The sequence below is a fragment of the Onychostruthus taczanowskii genome, unplaced genomic scaffold, assembly GCF_017590055.1.
Source record: "Onychostruthus taczanowskii isolate IOZ18803 unplaced genomic scaffold, ASM1759005v1 scaffold58, whole genome shotgun sequence".
Classification (NCBI taxonomy): domain Eukaryota; kingdom Metazoa; phylum Chordata; class Aves; order Passeriformes; family Passeridae; genus Onychostruthus; species Onychostruthus taczanowskii.
This window is the reverse complement of record NW_024503457.1, coordinates 7,826,486-7,849,039: the sequence shown is the minus strand read 5'-3', so window position 1 is coordinate 7,849,039 and position 22,554 is coordinate 7,826,486. Positions and strand designations below refer to the sequence as shown.

General features: G+C 42.7%; 1 protein-coding gene across 1 annotated transcript in view; it reads left to right on the top strand.

Annotated features, from left to right (window-relative positions):
• The first annotated feature begins 667 nt into the window (after positions 1–667).
• Positions 668–22,554, top strand: part of NPAS2 (neuronal PAS domain protein 2) — a 53,772-nt gene continuing 31,885 nt past the window's right edge. The window contains exons 1-6 of the mRNA XM_041418025.1: positions 668–718; positions 5,599–5,747; positions 8,970–9,061; positions 12,356–12,445; positions 18,271–18,391; positions 19,382–19,495. Coding sequence (XP_041273959.1) covers positions 687–718; positions 5,599–5,747; positions 8,970–9,061; positions 12,356–12,445; positions 18,271–18,391; positions 19,382–19,495 — 598 coding nt within the window. The 5' untranslated portion in view covers positions 668–686. The remainder of the gene's footprint in view (positions 719–5,598; positions 5,748–8,969; positions 9,062–12,355; positions 12,446–18,270; positions 18,392–19,381; positions 19,496–22,554) is intronic.

Here is a 22,554-nt window from a genome sequence, read left to right as displayed (position 1 = left end):
ATTAGCAAAAAGAGTGATGGGGATGGGACAGTCCCTATGCTGTGTGCCAGCATGGCTGGGCAGGTGGTCTGACTGGGCTGAAAGAGGGTTTTTTAGTATGGTTTAGGCAGTGGGATTTATAAGGACACTTAGAATTTGAGATGTAATTCAGCAGAGTTATTACCATCTCGTTTGGCTTTGGGTCAAGATCCACAGAGGAGGATGAAGAGCTTCCCAGTAGGAAGAGCAGAGAGGTCAAAGGCATCAGTGATGCTGGCTCTTGCACTGAAGATGGTTTTGGTGGGAACACGGGGGCAATGAAAATGCTTTTCAGCTTAAGCAGACCCCAGGCTCATCCAGACTACAAGTTTGCAAAGAGTAACCACCACACAAAAAAGTCCCCAAGAAATGGATGTTTTTGTACTGTTCTGATGTACCACGTGGTGCCTGGGAACCTTGATCCCTGGCTAGAGACCCTAAGGCTAGCATAGTGCTCAGGAATAACATTACCCACAATGGATATTTCCTAAAATCAAGGACTGTGGCATAGAGCACTGCTGACACATTTATCTGACCTGAATATCATCACTGTGTTATGAAATTGAAATAGAGTGACTGTGAGATTAACCTGCAAATAGAGCTAAAATAATGACAATTCATACTGATTCTTGCATTCCTTCAACAGAAAAAACTGCTTAGACAATCTAATGGATGAAGATGAGAAAGACAGGGCAAAGAGGTGAGTGTCTTTTCTTTTATAATTCTCTGTGATGAGCTTGATACCGTTTGTTGCTGCAGAAGCTGTTTTATCCATAATCAATTAATCAAAGAGCAAGAGACTAAAATACAGTCAAACACAACTTGAAAAACTGCCATCTCACAGTCTCCTACTCCTGGCTGCACTGTAAGAAGAAAATAACCTAGCAGTGTTTCCTGTGGAAAATGTTAAAAAAGCCAAGGACATTGATCATTTTCTTCACATGACTGCAGAACATCAGAAGTGAAGCACCAACAACATTCTTCTGCCACTATAATACATCATCTGAGCTTCCAGAGTGTACAAAAATGTTGTGGTTTTCTTTTTTCTTTAAATACCTTTTGCAAAAGAAAAGGAACAGGAAAAGTGGGTTTTTTTCCCTATTAGAATGGTCATTTATTCATTTATTCATCAATGCCTCTCTCACAGCAATGGAAACACCCAGAAGTTACTTCAGAGCAGAGACAGACCACGAAAAGTCAGCCTTAAACTGGCACAAACCTATATTCACATACAGTCTGTACTCCATTGAGTCCCAGTTGGTGGGAATTCACTGTGAACCCTTTGTTGGGAGAGAAAAGGTGTGTTTCAAGGCAGAAGACCTGTGGCAATGAAACTCTTAGTAACTGTCAGAGCTGACCGGCATCTGCAGAAAAGCAGTTTGGAAGCATTCGAGGTTATCAATGCCTCAGCCCGCAGTTTAATTACTTTAGAGAGAGACAGAGGTTGCCCACATTTTTCCCCTTGGCTCCCTCTAATGAGAGTATTTCCAGTCCAGGCACAAGCAGTTGATCCAGTTTCATCTCTTTTGATTCCTTCTCTGCTTCTTTCCCTCCCCGCAGCTTTGTCTCACCAATATAGGTCAGCGCAGGCTGCAGCCAGGCTCAGCTGTTCCCCTTTGCTTCCTTTCGGAGGGTGCAGAAAGGAGCCCACCTTGCAGCACTGCTTCACCTGCTAAAGGCCTGATCATCTTCAAGATATTTGTGTGCTAATTGTCTAGTAAAAGAAAAATTCATTAAATGAATGCATATATGTAAAAAAATAGGATAACACATACCCTCACTATCGGCAATTGTCATCACCATCTGGTATGGTTTTCATGCCGTTTGTTCCCAGAAGGAATTTTCATCGTACCCTGGGGCAGGACTCTATCAGGGAGTATAAAAAAGTTATAACTTTAAAAATTAAAAAAGGAAACTGCTTCTTCAGATTGTAATTTAAGTTCATTTTGCTTTTTAGAAATAAAGTTGAAATCGAGCTTGAAATCATGAGATGCTTCATGAAGATCTAAAGTTAATACATTATACTGAAATGGCTCAGATTCATTTAAAAGCTACAGGTTTTCTTCCAGAGAGAGTCAAACTTAGGAGAAGCTATTTGATTAATATTTTGCTGCTGTGTCTTGTAAACTTAGGACTCTCACCTGTCCTGTACCACAAGAGAAATGCTATTTTTTCCTGCTGTTTGGTATAAAGACTGAGTCCCTCAGGGCTGAGAAACACCAGAGGGGATTAAAAAGCCCAGGAAATTGTTCTCTCCTTTTATTTTCTGAGTTTAAAGTAGGTGAGACTGAAAATTTCTGGGCCTATGTTTTTGGGATGGTCTCAAGCCAGGAGGTGAGTTTCTCAGGTTAGGTGTGTGCGGAGATACATATATTCACCATGAATATCTGCTGCAATTTATTAGGCCACATACAGGTTGTATTACACAGACATGAAAAAAGGTTCCATCTTCTCCTGAGAAGAAGCGCTTGCACTCCCACCCCTGTGCCAGGTGTTTAATATTTGGCCAAGATCAGGAAGAGCACTGGTTAAATTGACTCCTGTTCTGCATCCCCTGACTCCCTAAGGCACAACTGCACTCCAACGACCTGAGGACTAAAATGTGGGTATGATGGCACCACAGTTGGGAGCACTGAACACCTGTGTGAGGTTTTCTGATCTTCTCAGATCAGAACCCATAGTTTCCTTTTCAGTTCTTTGATGCTAGATGAGGTTTGTTTTGGTTTTAGATATTTATTAATTTCGAACAAAAGGTATGCGTTGTGCACTTTTTTCTCTATTTGCTCTTCTTTCAGTTTACTTTAATACCATATAATTTTTAAATACTTTTTTACAATTCAATTGAATTCCAAATTCCAACCAAAACCAGCTTGAAGTGAACCATGAGAAAGTGCTTAATCGTGAAGACTACTACCTGCCATTTTCCACTGAAATAAAAAGTAAATTTAAGAATCTGAATGAAGGTATGTGGTACAGATACTTGTATTGATGCATCTATAACACACTCCACTGGACAGTCAGAAGAAATCTGAAAATTAGTGTAAAGTCACGTTTCATTGTAAATTAGCAAAATGTAGCATCTACTACTCAGTCAGTAGTGTCAAGTCACATTTCATTGTAAATTAGCAAAATGTAGCATCTACTACTCAGTCAGTATCCGTCTAAGACAACAAGCAGCATATATGGAAGTGATTAAAAATGGCTGTTAAATTGTTGATTTTGATCGTTCTGGATTGAGGCTGTTCTGTATTGCCTTCAGCTGTATTCACTGAAAATCCTGATTGTATTCATACTGTGTCTCCTCTTTCCCCTTGAATATGCTGTAATCTTTATGGAATAGCAAGGAGGGAGGAGAACTGGGACAAGTAGTATGGAATTAAGACTGAGGTTGTTTGGGCTTACTGTAATTGTATGCCCTAGCAGTGAAGTAAGCAAGGCTAGGAAATAATCTTCAAAGGAAAGTGATGAAAACTATGTTACTTCATGCATTTATAACTGTTCTAAACAAAGTATTTTCAACTGTGCAGGGATAGTTTTTATCATTTTTTCCAATCTTTTTTCATTATTTTCCTTTCCAAAACTTTACTGTGATCATTGATTCATATCTTGGTAGAGTTATTGCCACTAGAGGAGTATTTACATTTCCTTTGTGAATAAAATGTCAAGTGTTAAAAATAGATATTTTATATTTCTGTCAAGGCTTTTTTTTTTTTTTTCTTTTTTTTTTTTTTTGCTTTTTTTTTTTTTTTTTTTTTTTTTTTTTTTTTTTTTTTTTTTTTTAAGCAACACATTCCCTATTGACAGCTGGTGGTTTACTTTATTTTTCAGGGAAATCTGGACTCTTTAAGCTTGAAATGAACTGAGGATTGAATTATGAGGAAGTAAAATGTTGATATTCTTAACATTGCCCTGAACTGTAGAGAAATAGAATAAGGCTGGAGCTTTTCACATCTTGCTCTGACAGCCTTTTGCAGTGTAATGAGAGCAAGCTGAAATCAGTCAGGCAGTATCCACCCAATCTCTTGTGTTCAAAGCTGTAAAATAATCAAGCATTGGCTTCTATCCAGTGTATCTCCAAGTGTGTTCAGGGTTGAGACCAAGACAAACAAAAATTACCCCTCTGTCAGTAGTAACATCCAGAAGCCTCTGTAGTGATTTCTGTGCTGAAAATGTTTATTGCCATCCTGTTCCTTGCAGGGGATGTAGATGCTGGGCTAAATTCTGCTCTGATTTTCGGCAGTGTGCATCCGAAGCTGCTTTGAGGGTCAGCAGAGTTAGCTGGGACTGAGAAAGTCAGAGTGAGAACTGGCCTCTTGGCTTTTCTTTTCCATCTGCATGTAACCAGATTTTTCAGTCTTTGCGTAATTGACAAGGCAAATCTCATCTGCTTGAGGACCTTTCAGAAGAACAAACAAACCTGCTGGGCTATATTTATTTATATTTCCACATGGATACAGAAGTCCAAGTGATAACCTCCGAGTCAAACAGTTGTGGTGTTCATGAGAACAAGTCAGAAAATGCGTGTGAACAGATTGGCATAGGGTTAAAAAAAAAAACAAAGTGCGCATGCTGAAAAGATTATCAACAGCCTTAATGACAGTATTATGATGGTGCCAAAACACCCCAAATGAAATCAGATCCTTTCTTCCTTTGAGCTCTTGAAACACAGCAGCAGAAGTAGGCTCTCTCTGAGGAATCTGCAATCTAAACAGACAACACTGGTGAAGAAAGCTGTAGAGCCATTGCTGTAAACCTAGAGATTGGAGCACTGACACTGATTTTCCCAGTGGCACACAGAGATTAAGGGCAAGCACTGCTGGCACTTCCAAAACCCCAAGCCTGGCAATGCATCCCAGCCTCAGACAATCCATGCTGATGCCCTCTGTCCTGCTTGTCATTTGACCTTGGAAAGGAGACTGAACAAAGTGGCATAGAAACCAGATGGGAGCTACAGCAACTTCTAGTCAGGTCTCTGATCTTAGTGACTGGAAGACAATATCCTGATTCTTCTCTGCCAGCCTGGAGGTAGACAGAGCACCTGTGACCAAAGTGGGCAGGTCCTTCTAGATCAACTCAGCTCCTGTGCAACAGCTGCAGGACTGGCGTCCCTCTCTTCTGTTAAGACTGCACAGATGGGTATGATCCAGTCTCTACTCTTCTTCTTTATGGACAATTTTACTGTTGTCACAGTATTCCTATTTCTTCTCACTATGAGTGCCTCCCCAGAGACTGCATTAATTTTTAAGATCCTACATATGTCTGGAACATGGACAGAGTTCCTTCAACTACAAGCTCAATGCTGTCCTGATAAACTCAGCCAGAGTGCCAGAGGCAGCACAGAGGAGTGAGCAGAGCCTCCATCTCCCCGCTGGGCACTAAAGGTGGCTCAAAGACAAGAGCAGGAGGTGGGAACTGTTGCCTCCTACTTGCTTCTGCAGCTTTGCTGGAGTCCAGTGTCAATCTTCACATGCTGACACGTTGCAGCAAGCTGATTTTATGTATATACATTGCAAAGAGCAGGTACATGATCATTTTCCTTCTTGCTCTGCTCATCCTTTGTTTCTTTTCCCCTGTCTACAGGGCTTCGCGTAACAAGTCTGAGAAGAAGAGGCGCGATCAGTTCAATGTTCTCATCAAAGAGCTCAGCTCCATGCTTCCAGGCAACACTCGCAAAATGGACAAAACCACTGTGCTGGAAAAGGTCATCGGCTTTCTGCAGAAACACAATGGTAAGATTTAGTGCAGCTCTTCATGCACTTGCCAGGCAGTTATTATAATACCCTATTTCCTTCAGTGATTATCAGAATGGCTTGAGGGACCTAAAAGTGCCAACATAAGGTATTTGAGGTTTTTTTCCTACCTCATCAAAAAAGATCATCTGCAGACACTGTGCTGCCCAAATCCATCTCCTTGTTTGCTGCCCAAGTCCATCTCCTTCAACTGAAGAAGTTGAAGATGACGATGACTCTCAACCTGCTAGAGAAGGGGGGAAATGGCAGCAGCTGAGGGAAAGACGGCAACAGTGCCCTGCAGCACTCATGAAGAAGACAGATGTTTTGAACAAGAGAGATTTGGGAGCAGGGGGAAGATTCCCTTTCTTGAAATTTGCAATATTCAGAGCAGAAGAACAAAGCATTTGTCCCAGTTTCTCTGCAGAATAAATGCAGGGAAGCAATCTGTTCAGCACCCCAGCTCCTCAGTGGACTGTGTAGGACTCAATTTTCCACACTAAGTAGAAAACTCAGACCAGAAAGTTCCTCTTCTTTTTGAAGCTGGTATCAGCAAATTGCATCCACAGATAGTTGACATGCTTCACCCAGTTTGCACAAGCTGAAGCTACATCACATGTGCACAGCATCCGGTTGCAGTAGTCAAGTTCAGCGTCGGAAATCCAGGAGTTCATTTTTTAAAATGCTTGCACCAGTGACAGTTAAGTCCCTTAGAAATGTACCTTCACAGAGGGCAGAGGAGATTTCCGACCCCACTGATCTACTCTCTTCGGTCTAGTTTCTACTCAGAGGGAGAAATGTGCACCATGGCCTTCCTGATGCTTTGACATCCACCAGTAGTGGTCAACGGAAATGCTCCTCCCTTGTGAATCGGGGCACTGGTTTAAAATGGGGCTCTCCTGCTCTGCCCCTATGAGGAAGAGGTTTCAGTGGGTGATTGTGGAGAATGCCCCTGGTCCCAGAAAGGGGTCTCACAAGATGATGCACTGTGTCGCCTGGCTTACCTTGGCTCATCCAGCACCTCCTTCCTGCACTCCCTGGAGAATTCTGGGTGTAACAGGAAAGACCATTAAAACTCTTATATCATGACTTGCAACAGAATGGAGTCACAGATGTCAGTCTTACTGAGGAAATGATTATATTGGTTCTGGCATTAGTGTGCAGTTTCTCCCTAAATTAATTTTTACCACAGACAAGATACAATCATGTATTTGTTTAGGTTGGAGAAGACATTTAAGATCAATGAGTCCAAATGTTAACCTATGGTTTGTACAGGAGGGGATGACCAGGACATCTCAAGGTTTAATAGTTATGTACACTTTTTTTAAAATTGTAGTAATAACGCACCTTTTTTTTTTTTTAGCTGCCCAAGGCACAGGAAGATGTGAATGTGCTCAATTATAAAGTTAAGCAAAGAACAGCCACACAAGATTTGAAATTAAGTGTATAAATGTAGCTGAAGATCCATATAATTTACTCCTAAAGGTGCTTTTCCTTGAAAAACAACTAGATGAAGGAAAGCTAACAGTCACAAATCTTTCCACAGCAATTGGGTCAGAATGTGACTGGGGTTTGTGCACTTGCTAAAAAAGGCAAATGTTATCTATTTTTAAAGCAGATTAGTAGTCACAGAATATAATACAAAGCATCAGCATTTAAAAGTGTTGATTATCCTCTGCGTGCTTTGGATCTGGTTTATTGAGTCATGTTCCCCTTCCGTTTGGTAGGCTAAACCAAGATTTTAGTCATAACAGAGGAGAAGGCAAATTTTCAGATTTTTTCCTTCATAAACAGCCTCCTTCATTATAATCCACAGAATCTCCCAAATCTCAAGTAATTATCCCACCAGTCACCAATGAGTACATTGGCTTTTCCAAGCTACAGATCTGCTGAAAGTATCCTGTATTCTGAAACTACTTTAAAAAATCTGATGGACTCTTTTTCTTAGTCTGCTTTTCAAACCTGTGTGTAAAACCATGGGGGCTGTGGAGAGTTGCTGTGCTGCCAGTGACATCCCCCAGCAGGGCAGAAAGTGACCCAGATGAGCTGGTAGGAGCAAATGGCTACATCTCCACTAATACAGCCTGAAGAGAGGATTTGATTTCTTTCTTGGGGGCAAAATGCACTGGCACTTGTAGGAATTTACTGTCTTTAGTATCATTTATCCATTTGGGTTTCTCTGGCCGGTTTGCCTATGTGCTCTGAATACGGAGCATTGAGTGTTATGTGCTCAGGAAGTGTTAATCAACAGGACTAATTAAAGTGTTAATCAACAGGACGTGCTGAAAAGAGAAGAGTCTGTGCTCACCATCCCCTCACTACTAGACCTGAGTGAGGGAGCCCTCTTAGAGAAGCAGAGTGAGCAGCAAACTATAAACCAGCTCGAGTTTCTGTAAATTAGAGCTGTCCCCCAGAACCCTGTCAGACTCAGAGCTAACATAAGTGACTGTTTTCCAAAGGCAGACAGTGTAACCAGCTATCCAGTAAGGTCCCCAGTTTCAGTGCAAAGCTGTGGGTTTCTATCCTGGTGTGTCTGAACTCCTCCATGGAAAGCCCTCCAGGAGCAAGCCCTCTGCAGGCTGCCACAGGGTCAGGATAGGACAGCAGTGGGACGGATCTCCTCTTGGAACCTTATGGACTAGCAGCACAGGGGACCCTGCCCTCCAGATAGGATTTGGGATGAGATGTTGGTGCTCCATTCCTTCTCCTGGGCTGCCCTGCACCATGTAGTAGGGAGAGGGTGGTGGCAGAACCACTGCAAATGCCTGTGATTCACTCTCCTTTTGGAAAACAGAACAATAGCTCTGCAGTTTGGGGTCACAGCCCTTTGGGGCTCCTCTGAAGGAGCTTTCTTGCTGTTCTGTTTGGCACAGAAGCTATAGGCTGAAACCTCTCTATCATCCTGATTTTGAAGCTGTAAATTGTAAATAGCAATTGGACACATGCTAATCCTTGCCTTGATTTTAATTTCATGCAAAGTGGTTTTATCTTTTGATCAATACCCCAGTAATGCTGCTTGAAGCCAATGGCCTTGTGAATACAAGCTCCCACTGAAGTCAGTACAAGTTGTCTTGAGTAAAAAATGAGGAAAACATTTCAGGCTTGAAAACTGCAATTTTTGAATACAAAGGTTATTTCTCTCTTTTCATAGCAACTCGTATGTAATATTTCAAGATAGAAGTTAATTTGAATTTTAAAGATGTAAATGTTCTATTTGTCTAGAAGTCTCAGCACAGACGGAGATTTCTGAAATTCAGCAGGACTGGAAGCCTTCATTTCTCAGCAATGAAGAATTCACCCAGCTGATGTTGGAGGTAAACATGCACATACACCTTTCCTAATTTTGTCAAGCACTCATGGAAACGCCCATGCATTTAGAACAAGCTGTCATCTGCCCTTCCAAAAGAGGAGGTTTTGGGAACTGCTGTATTTGACCATCAAGCAGAGGTGGGGATTAAAGTCTCTTCCCTCTCAGCAGTACCGTTGCACTGGGCTGCTGCAGCCTGCAGAGCTCTGCAGCAACTCCCAAGAAAAGCAGTTCAGGGCAAAGATTCAAATCACAGGTTTTTTTGTTGTTATTTTTTTTTTTCTTTTTACAAACAGAGGTGAGGTAAAGGGCACATGGCTGTTTTTCTCCTGTTCTTGGAAGGCATTCTTAGCATCTAATATTTATGCAAGATTAGCACCTGAAACGCAGTGGTGTCACGTCCCTCTAGTGCTAGGTGCTGAACAAGCAGATAAAGCCTGACAGCTCCTCTTGCCTTGATACAGTTGGTACTTCCACTCTGATTTTCAAGGCCCTTATCAAACACTTCTTATTCTAGCATTTTGCAATCATAGTTTTTCAATTACAGCTTAGGTTCTTTTAATGCTAGCTGGGATTTGAAGGGAGGCAATGCAATGGTGTTTATGTAGGTTCAAAATGAAAAGCAAATGAGTTGCTAGAATGCACTTTTCTCTCTCAGTAATAGCTAGAACTGCCTTTAGCAAGGGTCTTTTCCTGTACTAAACACACAGATGTTGCATAGCCCCACAGTGTCCTTTGAGAACAAGCTTCTCCTCCCACAAATGATGTGAACATGGCACATGATCCAGGCTCTGGTGCTGGGCAGGGAAGGATGCTGGGGAACAACTTCACCACCAAGGAGTGGCATAAAGCCAGAGCATGTTGCTGGCTCCCAGAAGCTTGCAGTCCTTTGGCCATTGCAATTTGTTTTGATGAGACTCCCCTGGACTAGTTTTATGAGACACTTTGCTCCCATTGCTCTGACAACCACCCATTTCCATCTCTGTGCTCTGGAACTTAACACACATAACTCCTTCAGTCTGCACTGAAATATGTCCCTCAGATAGCAGTAAATTGACTCTTGTTTTGACAGGTTGGGTCTTTGTTGATTCTACTTGTATGCTACACAATTTTAGATTAAAACAATCACTTTCGGTTTCCCAGCTTATAAATCACCTTCTTGCTACTGTGATTTTCCATGCCCTTCAAGATAACATTGGGTACTGGGATGTCCTGTTGTGACAGATGTTCATCATTCCCTGCTATTTTGCCTTTCTACTAATCTTATTTTATTAGCATTTGGACAAGACTGCTTGAAGTTTTTCCCATCCTGTTATTAAAAGATGGGTAGGGCTTTTTCTAAGCACTAATTCAAAAGACTCAAGGCATAATTGACTGCAGTAATATATCAGCTTTCCTGAAAATGGCCTTTTCTTACCACATTGAAAAGGCTGTCACCAAATTACAGTGGGCATTAGGCTCTGTTTGTCTGTCTAGGACTGATGCAATAGTAAAACCTTTGAAGATGAAAATGCTCTCTTAATGTTGGAATGTCCAGTTGCAAGAAAATAAAAACAGTTACGTATGCACATATTAACTTGATTTTACCACAAAGTTCTGATATGAGTCACTGTGTGTAATTTGCATTGGATATGAAATAAAGACTTGATTTTTTAAAAACTAACAACCTTCACCATAGTAACATGCACGATCCAACTGCCTTGTAAAACCACTGCTCTCTTCTATGGGTTAACAGCTATCATGCTTTTTTAGAAATCAGCTTGAATGCACTGCACTAAAGAAAAACTTATTCTCTGCACCTAGATTAACAAAATCAAACTAACTATAGCAGCTGGAGGGTTTTCAGAGGTGCTAAACACTCTTCTACTGGGGTATAAGTTATTGACTTGCTTTTCAAAGGATTGAAGCACCAGCAGATTCCCATTGACTTAAATAGTTGTGGGTGCTCAGCATTCTCTGGAAAAAGGAACATATGTTTGTGTCTTTATTCAAGGCTTTGTGTTTTCCTTTTTTTTTTTTTTTTTTTTTTAATAACAATTAGCATTTTCCAGTGTTCTCAGAAATCTTTCCCTTATTGAAGTCAGCGGAGGGAAGGATGTGCTGTGGCTTACAAGATCAGCTGCAAGTCTGGCTTGGAGGCAGGCCTGGATTTGCGGTGTGGTTTGGTAACGCCGTGGCTCTCTGGTCAGGCTGTTTGCACTACACCTGTCTCCTGAGCAAGCATGGCCACTGGAGCATAGTCAAACACTGCTCTGATTCAGTCGTGCTTGCAGTGCCTTTGCTGCTCAAATACTGCTGGCAAAACTGATTCCAGAACACAGGGGAACTGACAGGAAGGACCCAGACTTGCTCCACTTGAAGGGTTGGGAGTCTCACTGGTGACTCCCTAATGACAATGGCAAGGTTTTAATATATCATTTGAGCACCTACTGTTGTGTCTTAATTTTTTGAGATGTTCTCCTTACAGTGATCTGAAGATCATCTAGCTTTAGGAGAATCCTCCCAAAAATTAAGTCAATCTTGCCTTAGATCTCAAAATCTATGTAGGTTTAATTTTGAACAAAACTTAGCTCAAAACTTGGCAGGTCAGACTAAAGAAGAGAAGAAGAGACTCATATTGAAGGTGAAATTGCTTCTGTGCAGAGGGTGGGGATAAGGCTGACATTTCCCTTCAGTCCTAGGAGTGAAGGGGCTTACCACAAGGTGGGACCAAAGTGAGGAAGAAACTCTGAAGACTGGTGAATTTGTCTTGGAATGAGTAATCTAATACCATGACCTTTAAAATAAATCACTCAATTAAAACTCAGGCTAAGGATTATTTGATCATTTGCATTGCTTTTACTTACATGAAAGCCCAGTAATATACAATGTTACGTTAATACAAACTGAGATTTATGGGGTTTGCAGAAAAGTACCATTTTGAGATAGCACTGCATCCTTTCATCGTCCTTTGATATTTACACAGAGCTCAAATGTTCATTTTAATAACTTCCAAGGGATCTAGTCTTAGTCATTTTGCATTATTAAAATGTGTGATTAATTTAAAAACTGAGACATGAAATGTTCCTGTGAGCCCTTTGTTGCTTCAATAGTAGGTTTTACTAGACTACAAAGAGTGTTGTAAAAGTTAAATCAGGCTGTAAAATCACAGAATTACTGTTCTGCAACTTGAGATAACATTCCTACAACTAGATAACAATATGGTGCCAAAGTCAAACTGTTTTGATCAATGCATTATGAGATGTCCTGTTTACGCCACTCATTCCTATTAAAGCACTCTCGACTTGTCTCTTTTCCTTAGGCATTAGATGGCTTCATTATAGCAGTAACCACAGGTGGAAGCATCATCTATGTGTCTGACAGCATCACACCTCTTCTAGGGCATTTACCGGTGAGTAATTCTGGCACTGCCTCTTCTACTACACGTTGTAGAATTGGGCACTGCACTTGTAGAAGCAGGTGTAAAACAGTGCTGGGGGTGGTGTTTTCCTGAAAACGTGGTGAGGGAATTTGTCCCTGCATTATGCTGGCTGCTGCTGTTGCTCAGCTCTGCACTCTCTCTGTCTGATTCATACCCTTCAGGTTTTTGTTGCTATGAGGCACTTCAGCTTGAATGGAAAAAGCTCTGCAGGAGTAGTCTGGCCAGGGGAGGGACAGGGTGACCTGGCTGATCTTTTCCATCTCTGATTTCTAAGCTAGAGAATAGCACCAGTGCTGCTGGCAGCCCAGTGAGGAGCTTGTTAAGGGCCTTATTCTGCTCCCAGGGAGGTAAAGGACAAAAACCCCATGGAATCTGGAGTTAGCTGGAGGCTGCCGACAGCTCTCCCTGCAGCTCCGCTGTGCTTTCCCAAGGGGAGCGCCCTGCTGCCGGGAGCTGCTGGTGGAGCCGATGCTGGGTGCAGCCCTGCACCAGTGCAGCCGATGGTCAGCACCTTCAGCTTCTTTTGTCCGCGTGCTGCTCCAGGAGAACTCCTGTGCGTTGGCTTGGGCCGGAGGAGCAGGGGAGAGGGGCTGCTCCAAACCCCGCTCCTGTTGCTAAGGCTGCTCTAGGAGAAACGGCACAATAATTATGGATTAATCCTCACACTCATTTTTAGTACTCTGGTCTAAAATAAATACATGCCCAGGAGAAAAAATTAGCTGCCAAATCATTATTGTACTACCCCCTGCCATGTTCTTAAGAAAATTACCATTCTCTTTCTCTCATTTAGTTTTTCACCAAATATGTGTTATGTTTTCCATGCAGACAAATGTATTTCACAACACTACCTTGCTGGAATAAGAATAAACATTATTTTCTTCTGAGACAAAAGGAAATTGATGAAAGAGCAGCTCCTGATAAATGCAAAAATATTGCTATGCAACAACAGATTGAACTGAGTCTATCTATTTCAGTTTTCTTTCATCCTCAACAGTTTAGAAGACCAGTACTTGACTATTTTCTGACATTTGCCTCACTTCAAGGGTGGGGAGAGCTCTGTCCTATACACAGGCTGTGGGGTTTTCATACTGATTTCCATGAAATTTCATTTGGAGGTTTCATTGGTATCCCTTTCAAATACTGATTCTTAGTGGAGATTATAGGTCTGCTGAGGGAAAGTAGTCCTCTTCAGGAAGACACATTTCAGACCCTGTGCCTGAAGTCTGAAGCCCCAGCTGAACATGGATATAGATTCAGGTTTACAACTCCTGAGTTACACCATCAGAACCTAAATTGGTTTTCTCTCCCAAATACATGCTTTGTGTGATAACCTGACATGATATCCAGCCCAAAATAAGGATAAAGATGGACATTACTTTTTATTTGCATAGAAGCAGCACATGGCAGTCCAAGTCAGGGACCAACCTGACCAGGCTGCAGGTGGAGCAGACCTTGCTGGAGCTGCTGGAGTGGTGATGGTTAACAACGCCCCACCAGCCCACACATGCAGAGGAAGCATCCCAGAGGCCATAAGTGAGCAAGGAATAAAGGCTTCTGCCTGCCCCGGGCTGGCAAATCGCTATGGCCATGGGCAGGGGCCCAGCTGAGGGTGCTTCTGGGTGCACACTGGGTATTTTAGTCCTCTGTTGCCCTTGTCATTTGGGGTTTTTTTGAAGTTTTAAAACTGAGTGCGATCTGGAAAATCTGTGTGGCTTATTTTGTTTACCTCGAGGATCTGTTTGTAAGCTAAATTCAGTCACTGTTTGAGGGACAAAATACCAATTCTTTCTCCTCTGTGACAACAGCAAAAAAATACTCTGAAAGTCTTATGCTTTGAACAATGAAAGGAATGCAGAATTGGGCAGAATGCAGAGCAGGGCTCTGTGAGGGCTCCTGTTAAGAAAACTGATGTATTTTCTTTCATTAAAATCATGAAAGTTCCAGTGCTGAGAACAAATATATCCGGTTCTCTTTAACACAGCTTCCCATACTTCCATGGAGAATTTTCCCTCTTTAATGAGGTCTGGAGACTACTCATAGGGTTAGTTGAGATGGAGAGGTCTAGCTCACATGGTAAGGATGACTCTAACTGAAGTGAACTCATTGAAATCTGATTACAACTCATAGCATCTGCCAGTCAGATGGTACACTATGACTCCAAGAATATGCAGTCTCTTGAGAGGGGTCCCTCGTTGTCCCTTCTGCTTTTCCAGAAGGTCCCTGGCAGGGTTGAGATTTCTCCTCAGGGGCTACCCAGTAAAACTCAAGGAGCTGCTCTGCTGTGTTGTGTGCTTAAGGTAAACCTCAGAGTGGAAGAATCCAGGACATAGCACCTTACAGTGTGCAGAAGTGTGCTGTGTTGTGTTACAGGGTAGCAGTGGGGATCAGTGCAGGACACACAGGTTCATACAGGGGCCAAATCCCAGCATGCAAGTGCAAAGCCATCTTTATTTTTTGTGTTGATGGGAAAGAAACCTGTCTCATTTGCAGCCCTCCACCATTCCTTTTCTAGTCACCACGTTTGCTTAGATCCTTTGATTTTTTTCTCCCTGTAGCAAGAATTTTTCCACCTAACCACTACCCCCATCCCACAGTAAAAGCAATGAAATTATGAGCACGGAGTTCAATTATGGAGTACGGCTGTTTTGTTGAAACTGCAGAAATATTTTAACTATTCATCCCATTATTGCAGAACTTGATGTATTGTATTTAGAGCAGACCAGCATCCATGTAGGCAAAGGTGTTCTTTGCCTGCCTTAGCTTTCAGGAGTAAATACTCCAAAGCTTTGCTTAGCAGGATCCATAGATTTGAACATGCAGAGTAGATTCCAGACTTACCATTAACATAGTTCATCTAACAAGTCTACCCACAGTAACTGTAGTTTATCTTTTGTCTGCTTTGCCTATCTCATTCAGCAGTACTCTGGCTGTCTCAGCCAGTGGCACAGAACTGCTCACTGCAGAATAATTAGACAGAGCTGCAAACCATTCCCCTCTAACGGATCCATCTTTATCACTGATGGTCAAATTTTGTCAATAGAATCAGGTCAGAAAAGACCTGCAAAATCATCAAGTCCAACCTTTGACCTAATACCATCATGCCCACTAAACCAAAGTGCAATGTCCACTCATTTTTTGAACCCTTCCAGGGATGGTGATTCTACCACTTTCCTGGGCACCCTCTTCCCTTGAAGAAGAGGTTGCCCAGGAAAGGTTGCCCTCTTCTTTCATGAAGAAGTTTTTTCAGATGTCCAGCCTGAGCCTCCCCTGGTGTAGATTGAGCCATTTCCCCTTGTCCTGTCACTGGTTGCCTGGGAGAAGAGACCAACCCCCACGTCACCACAACCTCCTTTCAGATAGTTTTAAGAGTATGATAAGGTCTCCCCTGAGACTCCTTTTTCGCCAGGCTAAACAATTCTATCTCCCTCAGCTGCTCCTTGTAAGACCTGTGCTCCAGACCCTTCCCCAGCTCTCTTGTCCTTCTCTGGACACACTGCAGCACCTCAGTGTGGGATGAATTGAGCAGCCCAGAACTGGACACTACTCGAGGTGTGGCCTCACCAGTGCTGAGCATAGGACAATCCCTGCCCTGGTCCTGCTGGCCACACTATTGCTGGTACAGACCTGGATGCCATTGGCCTTCCTGGCCACCTGGGCACTGCTGGCTCATGTTTGGTTGCTGTCAACCAGCACCTCCAGGTCCTTTCCACTGGGCAGCTTCCCAGCCACTCTGCCCCTAGCCTGTAGCACTGCCTGGCATTGTTGTGACCCAAGGGCAGGATGTGGCACTTGGCCTTGTTGGATCCTCATACAGTTGGTCTCAGGTCTTTGATCCAGTCTGTCCAGATCCCTTTGCAGAGCCTATCTGTTTCACCACCCACCTTTTTGCCATGGCATCAGATGTCTGCTCTTTGGGTCTGGTGCAGAATTAGCTATTAATAGCTTGCTTGGCATTTTCTACAGTTCCAGTGAGACAGTGGAATATTTGCTTCCATCTCTCTGTTTGACTTTGCAATGTATTCTGGATTGACATATTGATTCAAAAGCATTGTTGAAGTCCTGATGTGTACAAGATCCAGAAATTCTGTTCTGTGCGCTGTTGTGCAGGCGTGCCAAACGTCTGCAAGAGGCAAGAGTTTGGAATTGGAGCTCAGTCACAGTATGGAGACAAAAAGTTTCAGTTAGAGGAGTGGTGATGGCTCACATCTAGTTTTCCAGTTACTGCAGAGTAGATGGGAGATTAATTAACCTGGTGGTATCATTATCATTTACAGGAAAAAAATCACTTGTGAGATTGCACCTAAGCCTTGAACAGAACTCACCAGTGCAGTTTCCTGTCAAAGGCTCTTTCTTCATATGCACAAAAAAAAAATTGCATGAAACAATGTACTATATTTTGTGAAGTATAGTATGTGTATATAGAAGAGTGTATGTAAGTATTTATACATATATAAAAAACCTTTATCACATTGTTTCAGTAAGATTCACATTAATAAGATATAAACTAAAGCCACAAAAATAACTTTTGAGTATTCTTCACAACAAATTCAAGTAGTGAGCATATATAATACTTATAACTGAATCATCTAAAGCGATATATTTTTGTTAAGGTGTGTGTATAAAGCATAGCACTCTGATTTTTAAAGTCTGTTCATTGAGTTTCACCACTCTAAACAGGAATTCAACACAGAAAAGCTAGCATGAATAGAAGGCAGATGGAAACCAAAGCACAGTCTTACACGAATAGATGATGGTTAATAACTTGCCAGTCTCATACAGAGCTTACATGTTTTCAGCATGACTGTCTGATAGAAGCTGCTCTGATGACACACAAAGCTGTGTCAGTGTGCCAGCTCAGCCTGAGGTAGTCTCAAGTGGGACAGATGTAAGTTGATGCCATTGGAGGGTCACTTCATCTCAGGCTTCCTTTCAGATACACTCTGTTGGGTTAGTCACCACACTGGCATAGCGAGACCTTCCTCTTGGCAGCCCGTGACAGACTCATTGTTTTCTCCACCCTGAGCCAGCCATGGCCTTTTGCACAAATCCATCTCCTCTTTCCGTTCCCAAATCTCAGTTCTTAGATTTTGGATGGCTTTCAGGTTCAAGCCAGCTGATCATGGGGCTGGAGGCGCATGGACATTCAGCTCATGGCTGGCCAGAGGGAGGGCTTCTGTTGGTGGCTCTGTGAAGTCCCCCTCCCTGGAGACTAACTGCTGTAAAGTCATGTCCAGACATGGAAGTCCCCTTCTCCCTGCTCCCACCTGCCAGGATGCACAAGTAGGGAACAAGATCTGCCACCCCAAGGGCATTTCCCAGGAGCTGAGGGGATCCCCCCCAGGAAGGGGCTTGATCTGGGACTGACCTGGCTGACTCAGGGTGACTCTCAGCCTCACTGCTCCTGCAAGTCAGGCTCTGTCAGGGAGAGAACAAATTCCAATGATCCACAACAGGCCTGTGCATGGAGCTTAGTAGCAGTATGAGCAGCCAGACACCCTTTTCCAGCCCTCTCCCAGGTCTCATCATTTAACTGCGTGGACGTACCTGCTGCATCTGATGTCTCTAAGAAACATTAAATATTGCTGATTGCTGAGACTAAATCTGATGACCAGCCCACAGAGAAATGGCCACTCAGTTTGTCCAATAGGTTCTCCCTTTTTTTTAGAGTACCTGGAAATCAGTGAGGAAACTCCTGTCAAATGCCACAGGATTTGTATGACATCTTTTTGCACATCTCTGCAAGTGTTGATTGTTGTGATATTTCTGTTTGTCTCAAATGATATTTCTCTTTGCAGTGTGATGTCTTGGATCAGAATTTGTTAAACTTCCTCCCAGAACAAGAACACTCAGAAATTTTTAAGATGTTATCTTCTTGTATGCTTATGACAGATTCTGCCTCGTCGGATTACCTAAAAAGTAAGTTTCATTTTATCTTCTCCAGTAAATGAAAAAGCACAGGCAGGATAAAAAATTTTCTCCCAGAAAGAGTTTTTTATGTGATGTGCAATAAAAAAATAAGGTTCATAGCCTTTCAAAAAGATCTTGCCACCTGGAATGACCCTTTGGTTCTATTTTTAAATAAGACTCTTTGCCTTCATTTTACTAGGCTAAGACTACTTGCAGTTATGTTAATTATTAAATATGATATCATTTGAGACAGCTAAGGAAAATAGGTTAGCTGATGGAAATTGAGAGTTCGCCTGACACAAATCACATCTTAATTGATATTTCAGCCTGTTCAAGTAAGATGTTGTTCAGAGATCAGCTAATGTGGCATACCTTTGGTTTGCCTTACGGTCAAAAAATATCTCTAAAACTATTGTAATTCTTTTTCCAATTGAATTTTGATTTCCTTGGAAATGTTTTTACTTCCTCGGCCTTACTCACTCTAGGAGGTAAGATGCAGAAAACCAAAAAAGACACAATAATGTAAGATGTACAGCTGCCCTATCTACTGTATCACACAAAACCTGCAGCTGATAGCTAATATGCCAGAGTTAATTTAATAGATGTTTTGAGGTAATTAAGTATAGTTTTCCAACACAAGATGTAGAACAGCTGTGAGTTGTGAGGAGCCTAAATAGAAAAAAGCAGTAAGGGAAGAACCCAGCTCTCTCTGTTGGTGCTGTGTAGCTCCTGTGATGAGGTGGTGCCAGAGAAGGGCGAGTCTCCGAAGCCGTCCCCGAGCTGCAGGCAGGGCTGTGCACAGTGCTGAGCATCCTGCATCCCTGCAAGGGTTTCTTGCAGAGGCTCTGCAATGTATAGCACATTGGTGTTTAGGACTCCTGAGTGGTAACAAGCTGCTCTTGTGCTGCCAGTTGCAAGATTGGGGTTGGAAGACACCATTGGTTGTGTTTAGCTTAAATAGTATATTTATTTCTTCTTCTTCTTCTTTTAACAATCCAGCTGACAATGAACTAGAGTTTTATTGTCATCTTCTGAGAGGAAGTTTGAACCCAAAGGAATTTCCAACATATGAATACATAAAATTTGTAGGAAATTTTCGGTCTTACAGCAATGGTAAGCTTTAATTGTTGTATAAATGTTCCTGTAGCTGTGTAAAATAAAATATAAGTATTGCTCCATTGAACAAGACAGGCTTTTAACTGACAGAACTATTTTTAACATTACGGGATAAATTTTGCTTCTCACGGATCTCATGGCTGGGTTGCAATAGCTGGATGAATACGTGTGATAAGTGAAATTGTGTTAGTTGCTGTTGTTACTGCCCTTCACTTGCAGTGAACCTGGACTCTGGGTAAGTTTGCAGATAATGACAGGTTTAGATGAGGATTTATTTGTGCTCACTGATATTGTGTGCTAAGACCCCACCTATTAGCAAAATTATAATCTTGCTACTTTATCTGCTGGTTTACTTTAAACAAAATTCCATGCCAGAACTGATAACCTGCCAAATCTGTCTTCTTACCCTTCTCTGCAAAATCTTGGGGAAAGGCAGCAGTGCCACGTTTCATCAGAATGGCTGAGGACACTGCCATCCACCTCCCTCTCCAGCTGCCATTTTGCATTCCTCTCCAGCACTGCAGAACCCAATACTCTCCAAAAGAAAAAAATGGAAGATAGGCAGTCAGCACAGTCACTAATGCACCACAGTCAGTCCAGGGTAACCATCTTTCAAGTGGTGAAGAGCAGATTTCCACCTCACCCATTCTCTAACAAACAGATTGCTGCACAGCCATTAGTGTCAGAAATTAAATACTCTTTTATTCCTTTCCTTCTCCTGCCTGCCCAAGTTTGCTTTAGTTTCTTGCCTGACTGAACTCCAGAGTGGCATTTCCAAAGTTGCTGGTATTGTTCCAAATAGGTCATCCTCTGCAAAAAAATTCCCCACCGTGCATTCCAAAAACTGCACGCCACGCTGTGAAAAAAAATGTCCCTGTCCCCATTTAACTTTCTGCTTTTGCTCCACATGACTAGAATAGAAACCTACATGCAGGATGGAGATATGTATTTCTTGTTTGGTGCCATCTGATTTGAGGCTCTATTTGTATAAAAAAATGTAGCTGCTTGTATGCTGTATAGTTTGAATGAAGTGAAATGCGCCTGCCTGACAGACGTGCACACCAAGCTGTTCTGTTTTCTAGAGCAGAAACCGGATTTTAGGTGCTGACTCATAAGGATACATTTCTACCAGGGGAATTTCTGATCCATTTTCTTCAAGGATTTTCAGCCCTTTATTTTAGCGTGACATTAATATTGCCCCCTTACCCGTTAGGATTTCACATCCCAGCAATTTTATCAGTGGCTATTTCTCAGAAGATTGATAAAACTTACATTACAGATATCTTCCCTAGCTTAATGCATAGAAACTAAATGGGAACATACTGATTTCGGAAGACACCAAATCATTTTCCAAAGACCCCATCGTAATAGCTTTCAAACAAGTCATGTGCTTTCTTCACATTTTTTCCCCCTTTGTGCCACTTTTTTCTAAATCTTCACTTTATTTTGTCTCTTCCACTTTCTTCCCATCTCTGCTGCAGCCTGACCCTCAGGTTGACAGGGAGGGGCAGCCTTACCTGGCTCTGTGAGATGGTGCCTCCTGGTCCCCTTTCCATCTGGCTTAAATTTCACCAGTTCACTGCAGAGCCTGATGGAAATGCCTCACCAGTGCATGTCCAGCATGCTCCCCTTTGGCTGCGAGTCACCCCCATGGCTGCCTCCCAGCAAAGGTGGAAGCAAGTGCAGTGGACTCACACGTAGCAGGAGCAAACTGTTTGCTTGGGAGCTGATACTCTTGGCTTACAGGGTGCAGACCTCCGAAGCAGCTGTCCTTGGATCCACTGGGCTCCTTGCACTAGCCAGCTGCACCCTGAGCAAGGCACAGGAGAATCAGCTCAAGTGAGCACCATAGGAATGCTCCACCCTTTGGGGAAGCCACCCAAGGGCTGGGGGCAAGCACCTGTGCTTTGGCACAGGGACTTGTGGCACAAACAACTTCAAGCATCTGGTGGGTGCAGTGGTGGGCTGGGTTCCTGCCTCTGCTTGGCTCACCATGCCCCAGCCCATGCTCCTCCGGGCTGTCACCTGTTGGGCCTGCAGTAATTGTACTCTTTTCCTCCTTTTAAATAAATACCCACTTTCCAGTCATCTGTCCTCCAGCTGTGAGGCCAAGTGGGCAAGAAAGAAAGTGGTGGGAAGGGTGGTGGGAGAGACATATCACTCAGGGCAGCATTTGTCCTATATGCATAGGCTCAGCTGGCCCCAAAGCTTGCTTTTTGGACGTGTTTGTGAAGGAAGGATTCTAACCTAAAGATAAGAAAAGAGTTAGCTGGTGGAGAAAGACAGAAATTGCAAATTAGGCTTAATTAGCAGGAGACTTTCCTTATGAATGTATTGAAGAATGTTTTTCCCTGTAGCTTTTCACAGCAGTGGAAGTGCGAGCATGTTTTTACACATGGGAGACTGATACAGGATGTTCCTTAAATACAAATCCTGCCGTTCCTTTTTAGCCACCCAATGCAAACTCCTACCTTTGTTTCCAATGGTTTGCTGAGCATACTCTGAGCCCACTCAGCCTGTGTGTTCATGCCACAGGATGCCAGATGCCAGAGCCTCTATGGCCAGGGAAGTTCTTTTATCCCTGGGCAGATTATATCCTATCAGGATACTTAGCTATTCTATTGTCATTAATGTAGAGTCGTAGCAGGAGTAAATCTGTCTCCATTCCTTCTCAGCTAACCTTTGCTGATGTTTTTAAAAACTGGTAGGTCCTACTTCACCCTCTTTAACAGAAATGTCACTATCTTTATTCTACTTCCACATAGCCTTTTATGTAACCTCCTTTGAATTATCATCTCCTTAGGCTTATTTTATTATTGTTCATTGCTCATACACTGTTGGCGCTTGGGGCAAGGAGGTCATGCATGTGAGTTCCCAGTCACCTTGCCCCTCTCCCTCCTCCCTCATACCTTCTCCGTTAATCGCATTGTTGACTTCTGGCTGAGAACATCGTATAGGGGTGGGTTTGAACGGATTAATTTGAAGGATTGCAGCTTAGAAAGCCAGTTAGGGGCTTAGCTGCTCTCCCTAACTTCAGTGGGAGCTGAGGCTTTAAA